We start from the raw sequence: 7,135 nt of genomic DNA on the forward strand, positions 1-7,135 counted from the left end.
GTAGTGCTGGGCAACGATTAAAATATTTAATCGCGATTAATCGCATGGATTTTTTGCGATTAATCGCGATTAATCGCATTGTTATGGCAAAGTTCAATAATGAATTCAAAAGTAGTGTATTGCGCACTTTTATTTTAAAAGTACTGCTATATGAACAAAAGTGCAATAACATTTGGTTCAAGAGATGCAGGTAGCATGTTTTATAATTAATGTGAATATAATTCATACTTTGTTGGCATCTTATTCTGAAAACCGGATGTTCGTCTGAAGAAACCAAATGTTGTCTCACGTTAATGTTTCCGCTAACTTTCAAAGTCCTTCGCTCGCTCCCGATCTGTGCCGTTTAAATGCGTTTACCGTGAATTTCAGCATATAGGTGCACTAAAATGTAAGTGTCTGCTGAGTTGACCATGGAGATCTAAGTGTCTGCTGACTTTACTGCAGCGATGTCCAGTAGTCTCCAGGGAGAGCAACAGCTGGTGCAGCTTCTCTCTTTATTTCTGCCCCCCCACCCCCCTCGACCAGAAGCGGAAGTCGCCTTTTCTCTACGGTAACCCTGAAGGGACATCATATCTCCAATACAAAATGATAAACATGAGACATCTGTTACAATAATAATAAATTAAAAATACTTACCTATTTTTTTTTTTGTGTTTTTTGTTGTTGTTTTATTATTATTATTATTATTTTTTTTTCCCATCTCAAAAGGCTCAAGGACATACACACACACGTTCACACACACACGCACACACACACACACACACGCACACGCATACATACACAACTGACTATAGGATGTTTGCTGGCTTTTATCCCACTGTTCTTGTCATCTTCTTGTTGTTATGTCTATGTATTGTCTCTTGTCTTTCAATAAAAATAAAAAAATAATAATAATAATAAATTTAAAAAATGCGTTAACACACGATAAAATAATTGTCGGCGTTAATTAATGAATGCGTTAACGCGAAATTAACTCGTTAACTTGCCCAGCACTGATTTTTAGACTTTAACCATACTTAGCTGTACCAGCTTGGTCCTCAACAGGAGGTCACAATTGATGTATTTGGGGCACAAGTTTTACTTATTGCTCATTCTTTTAAACTTCAGTTGATGGTTTTCATTTAGGAGACTGACTGTGAGGACAAACTATGCTGAAGTGAAATGTTAAGGATAAAATGCTACAGCTGTGAGCCTGTGTGGACTGTTAATTTGTAATTAAACTCTATCTCACTCTCCATTAAAAGATTGTTCAAACTCAATAAGGTTATAAAAATACATAAGACCGATATTTCTGAAGTGATCTTATTTGTCTTGACAAGCATAAATCCATTTGTGCTAAATCCTAGTTTGTTGGTGAACAAAATGTGCAGCAAATGTTTGAGAGAGTCAAACCAGAGGGAAAGCAGACTTTATAAATAAAATCAACTTTATTGGTATGAAAAAGATTGTATATTTACAGTTTATACACATAACATAACGCTGCTGTCCTTGAACACAGTGAGTGGGTGGATTGGCAAATCAGATACATCCACCAGACGACAGGCGGCGCTACACAGCAGCTTACCGCAGCCAGGCAGACCGTCAACACCGCTGCCTTCAGGTGCTGCTCATAAACTCCTAACTTCAGCCTCCCAACTTTGGATTGTAAAACATTAAAAAGGGACCTGATAAGGGTTTTTTTTGTCTGGTGTTTTCCTTTTTTCGCAGAAACCAAAGTCTGTGTTCCAGCAGCAGAATAAAAAAAGTTTTTTTTTTGTAGCACACATATATTTCAAGGATCATTTGAGGTTTTCATATCTTGTAACCCTGATTAGATTCATATCCACACCAACATTCAGTAAAGAAACATTACTCAAGGGATGAATAAGAGAGAAATTACTGTTTTTCAAGTAAACTTATTGTGACATTGAACAATTCTTACAATTGCTGAAGACACAGGGATCCAATCGGAGGATCCCAATCCCTGTCTAACTGAGTGAATGTACACTTCTTTTATACTATATATAGTATTATTGACATGAGGCCTGTCAAAAGTATTAACTCTCCCATGTAGGCTGCTACTGGAGCCTTCGGGGGTCTTTTATGTGCAGGCGTCAATTATTGTAGGCGTCAATAACAAGCAGCACAGAATAACAAGCAGCACAGAATGGCAGGCAGCTCAGACACTTCTGTCTCTAGAGCTTCAGATTATGTACGTGTTGCACAAGTTGGTGGTGTGGCAGGAGCAGTTCCCTGATAAATATCTCAAGTCACTAGGTGCTGACCCCTTTGGCTTTAGGAAGCGTGCAGCCGGTTGGCCATGCTCCGCTGGCTGAGTTTATGGGTCTTGTGGAGGTTGGTGCTCATGATCACGGCCACTTTTTCACGAGTCAGCTTCTCCTCCTCCTCTTCCTCTTCCTGACCCCCTACATCGCTCTGTATCTCGGCCTCAACAATTTTCTGCTCCTGAGCAAACATGAGGACCATGTCTGCGTCCATGGCTTCACCAGAGGAGAAAGGGTGACACACCGTCTCGACCAGGCTAATTAGCGTCCCCAACACTGCAAACACCGAACCCACCAGGTAGACCTTCAGCAAACCACAGCTTGGTTTCTGACTCAGCATCTCTTTGGCGAAGGGAATCAACTCCTGCATGCTTTCCATTTCCAATGGCCAAGACGCACTGATGAAAGTTGTATGAAGACCTGTTAAAAATGAACATGAGATGGTTTCAGATGTGCAGATATACTATTTTTCACAATCATTGTAAATGTAATACCTTTGGCTATTCAAACTGTGTTGAAAAAACTACAATTTAACACAATGCTTTGGGTTTTGGGAACTCTGCAGCCATTAGACCAGGTATCAACTCAACACAAGTTAGGCAAGAATAAACTGCTTTTTGAAAATACACTCATGTAATAGTCTAATATCCCATTACGGCATTTGGCTTAAACACTTTAACTGCTGATATTTCAAAAGGACTTACTGTGATGTACTTTGTAGTTTGTTCCAGTCACAGGTTGATCCTACTCATGAGCTCCAGTTTGTGGCAAGAACACACCTTTGCTGGATACTGCGATTATTTATAGCCCCACTCTCTCCACCCACACAGTGACAGCTGCTGAATATTCATGAAGCACGGAGGATCTCTGAGCCAGAAACTTTCACCCAGTCAAGTATAGGCTTATTACACTTATTGCACTGTCACTAATATTCCTTCTTATATTCTATCAGAGCATCTGTTGTGTTCAAACGTGAGTTTACAGTGACTGCTGTACTTTGAAAGTGTCACAGTAACATTCTCAGAATGTATGTGTGTGTGTATTGTAGCCTCTCTGAAGTAGATGAGGTCTTATTGGTACCATACCAAATGTACAGTACTGTGCCATACTATAGACAGCATCATACCCAAATGTTGAGAATTGTTAAGAAACAAGCAAAATAAAGAAATATTTCCACAAACATTCACTTAGAAAAAAATAAGACACTGTAGGATAGGACACTAAAATTAATGAGAACTACGCATCTGTAGAGTTTTGTGTATGCATCTTTTACGGTTGCGAAACCATGGCAGCGACAAGAAATTTGAATACCTGGCGAAGTACTCGAAACCTCTTCTGCGGTTGTTCCTGCCATAGGTGTCTCCAGGAACACATGTTGCCATGATGAGACACACACACTGACAAACAAGGTAAAAACAATACCAGCGTCGCTGGTAGAAAACAATATTATCTAATTTCCGAACATCTCTGACGAGTATTTTTTTGTGTCCTCCGGTAATTTACATTGTGCCCTGTACGACTTGGAGCAACTATAGGCTTCATTTGTGCTGTCAATATGTTAATGTTTGAATGCTTTCCTTTGTTAATGTTCTATTTAGTTGCAGCATGCTGTTTGGTGAAGCTGTTTTCTTATATTAACTTGTGTTTTGTCTATTTGCATGAGTTTTAAATAAGTTGGAGAGCGCTGAGCTGCCATAATCAACACATTTTATCTCCTATAATGTTTCTTGTTTAACAACATAAGCCAAGCCTCTCAGTTTTGCCTGAACACAGCTCATTATAGTGTTAGCCCAAAAGGTTCCATAACCTTTTATCCATAGTATCAAAGTTCCCAGCTGACATTATTTTTGCCTCAGAGAAGTAAAACTAAGTCATTGATTCATGCTTTTCAGATTATGTTTAAAGGACTACTACAAACAATGGCACATGATGGACACTAGAAAAGGTCTCTATTCAGTCATGGGGGAAGATTATATCAAAAAACTAAAGAAAGAAACAGGAATGAACACATAATGTTCCTCAGTTGTTTGTTGTCAGTTGTCTCCCTAGGTGACATGGGAGTCCATGTGAATCTTCAACATTAAGATTCACCAAATCAGGGGAAAATTTGTGTAAACCCAGTCCCCCGGCATCCTTTCTGCTGCTGCTGCTGTGACCTGTGGTCAGAGTGGAACCACACAGAATAGCACACAGAGCATGTTGCTGACTAACATGGAGCAGCACAGGAAGTGCAGAGACGTGATGGCACCACGAAGAGCAGACAGTAAGTGATTACATGACCTTCACATTTTTATTAAAACACAAACAGGAAGGTGTTATTGTTTGATCGTTATTAAAATAATTCAAAATTAAGACAAACCTGCCAGTTTCTGTTCTGAACTGGCAATGAAAATGAACTTTTAAACTTAAACTTTTCAGTCCTTTCTAGACCGAGCCTTTTAGTTTAGTGGGTCAATCAAATATCTTCTAATCTATAATAGACTATTTTCATTGCAGATTGACACAGATGTAAGTAATAACAGATATTTCACCTCTCAGAGCCCTGCTTCTGTGGATGCTGGTCACAGGGATGACTTACTGGCACACCTAAATTAAATGGATCCATCATTGTAATCATCAGTATTACTCACACTTGTGTGTGGGACAAATCAAAGTAGTGACTAGATCTAACTTCTTTGGGGATTTTTTTACGTTTACAGATACATGTTCAAGCACACAAAAGGTATTATGTGATTGTGTTTAGACCAGCTTCTTTTTCCCACTGTCTTAGGTGCTTCTTGCTTATCTGCTCTGCATTGATGTTTATCACCTTATGATACCAATAACTTCCATAAAGCAGCCGCTGCTCCATTTCACTGTAACCAAGGGGCCAGTGCTGACGGAGAGGAAACACCAAGCTGTTACCAAGAAATAAATCACAGCTACAACTACTATCCCCAGTGATTGAAGGCGTGACAGTACTTGTCTGAAACTGTATGTGCACAGTAGCCTCTGAGCGTGTTTGTGTAAGTCGAGTCAGAAGACACACCCTGTACTTGGACTTAGTCAGTATGTCTGAGGAGAACGGAGAAAAACATACATGCGTGTACAGCTGGCCCCGGGGCTACTGTTTCTGTAGACACAGGTGATGATCAGCGGCGCTCCAGCACACAACACGGTTACCACACAACCTGGTAAAGCTTAAACAATGCCTACAGGGCATGAATTGTGTCTGGGGAGGGAGGAGTGGCCTTCTCTGTGTGACCGTGTCCCTCCCCGCTCCGAGACTTGTAATGTTTTCTGAATGGAAAAGACCACGAACCAGTGTCTTAACAGTTTAATGATATACATTTTTGTAAAAGACAAATAAGTAAATTCTTACAGATCAATACTTCGACATCATATCTTTGACGTGGTTTGACTTTGTCGAGACATACTAGTTCAAAATTCTAGCATTTAAGGAATTTCACTCTCAACAAACATCCACACAGCCGGATCACGTTCTGTAGTAAGCCTACACATTGGCACTAACACACACTACAAATATTGACAGTTTTGGCAGTAAGTACACAATAAATTAATGTACTTTGATATTCTGTATGAATGATACAAGGTGTGTGGTGCTTGGCATCACATTCTATCAGCCCATCCCCCCATTTCCATTGTGCATTGCATCGTGGGACAACAGCCTCCATCAACCCCACTCTCTTAAACTGAGCAATTTGTATTTCTGATTTATGAGTACTTCATTTTGTCAGTTTCAGTGTGCATCAACAGCACACTCAAAAATCAACTTCTTTTGGTGTGCATACTTTCAACTCTACTGCTTTGAGTATAGGCTACTTCATTTATTTTGAACATGCTAGCAATATGTAGCTACTTGGACACAACGGTGTCCTTTGAGCTAAACGCTAACATTAGCACGCTAAAATGTTTACCATGTTCACCATCTTAGTTCACTGCGTTAGCATGCTAACATTGGCAAATTAGCAGTTGACAAGAAGTACAACTGGAGCTGATGGGAATGTCATTAGTTCTGCAGGTATTTGGTCACAAACCAAAGTATTGGACATATTCACATTTTGACCTGGTGATGGTGTTGCATGAAAAGTCAGTGAATCACCAAAGTTATTATCCTCTAGGACCCTGAAAGATTGTATAAAGGCATTTTTCAGTCTGCACATAAACAACAAGGAATTTGATGGGTTTTTAAAATTAGTTCTACAAGTATGAAATCATTTCAGCTCAGCTTTATGTTCTTAGTGTTTTATTACACCTTGTTTGTAGCTCCTTGGTGTCTTTGTGTTGACTATGTCTCTCTGTCTGCCTGCCTGCGTGTCTGTGTGTGTCTGTGTGTGTGTGTGTGTGTGTGTGTGTGTTGATTCATGGAGAGAAGGGAGTGGAGGGGAAGGGTGTGACTCTGACACACACTGTATCATACCGTCCAGGTGAGGCAGGGTTTATAAAGCAGCAGCTTGGCAGCAACGCGCAGTTTAATACAGCAAATAACAGAGCTGATAGAATACAGACTGCCAGGTGAGTCTCACATCAGGAAATTCAGACTGATTGTATTTGGTTGTTTCTGCTTGCTATTTTCTTTCTTTTTTGTCATCTGTTCCAGACTGTTTCATAGGAGGGACGCAACATGAGAATACTTTTACTTCTAGCTGGTAAGATTTCGTTCTCTTTTTTCCTTTTGCTTTAATATTTGAACTTTCTCTCAAGTGTCCCCTTTCTGTTTCAAGTTTTCCTGAAACTTTCACCTTAAACTTTCCACACCAGATGTTTACATTCATAGGGTTTCAACAGCATGCAGGTTTTTCATCCGGCGAAACACTGCAGCAGCCGATTACACTGATCTCTCCAATTCTTTCAAGCAAAGAGGAGGAAAT

The 7,135-nt window shown here is 39.9% G+C and overlaps 2 protein-coding genes across 2 annotated transcripts in view; one reads left to right on the forward strand and one right to left on the reverse strand.

Moving 5' to 3' along the window:
* Positions 1–1,397: 1,397 nt before the first annotated feature.
* Positions 1,398–3,031, reverse strand: LOC116398880 (G0/G1 switch protein 2-like). The gene is made up of 2 exons (XM_031875603.1): positions 2,969–3,031; positions 1,398–2,684 (listed from the first exon to the last, which is right to left on the reverse strand). Exon 2 carries the CDS (start codon positions 2,641–2,643, stop codon positions 2,275–2,277), a length of 369 nt encoding a protein of 122 aa, XP_031731463.1. The 5' UTR covers positions 2,644–2,684; positions 2,969–3,031; the 3' UTR covers positions 1,398–2,274.
* A 3,305-nt stretch (positions 3,032–6,336) lies between these two features.
* Positions 6,337–7,135, forward strand: part of lamb3 (laminin subunit beta 3) — a 24,835-nt gene continuing 24,036 nt past the window's right edge. The window contains exons 1-2 of the mRNA XM_031875596.1: positions 6,337–6,779; positions 6,865–6,913. Coding sequence (XP_031731456.1) covers positions 6,889–6,913 — 25 coding nt within the window. The 5' untranslated portion in view covers positions 6,337–6,779; positions 6,865–6,888. The remainder of the gene's footprint in view (positions 6,780–6,864; positions 6,914–7,135) is intronic.

Source organism: Anarrhichthys ocellatus, unplaced genomic scaffold (genome assembly GCF_004355925.1).
Source record: "Anarrhichthys ocellatus isolate YVR2014 unplaced genomic scaffold, GSC_Weel_1.0 scaffold92, whole genome shotgun sequence".
NCBI classification, from domain to species: Eukaryota; Metazoa; Chordata; class Actinopteri; order Perciformes; family Anarhichadidae; genus Anarrhichthys; species Anarrhichthys ocellatus.

Coding starts and splice junctions, on each gene's coding strand:
- LOC116398880 (XM_031875603.1), bottom strand. CDS start 2,643: ATGGAAAGCATGCAGGAGTTGATTCCCTTCGCCAAAGAGATGCTGAGT.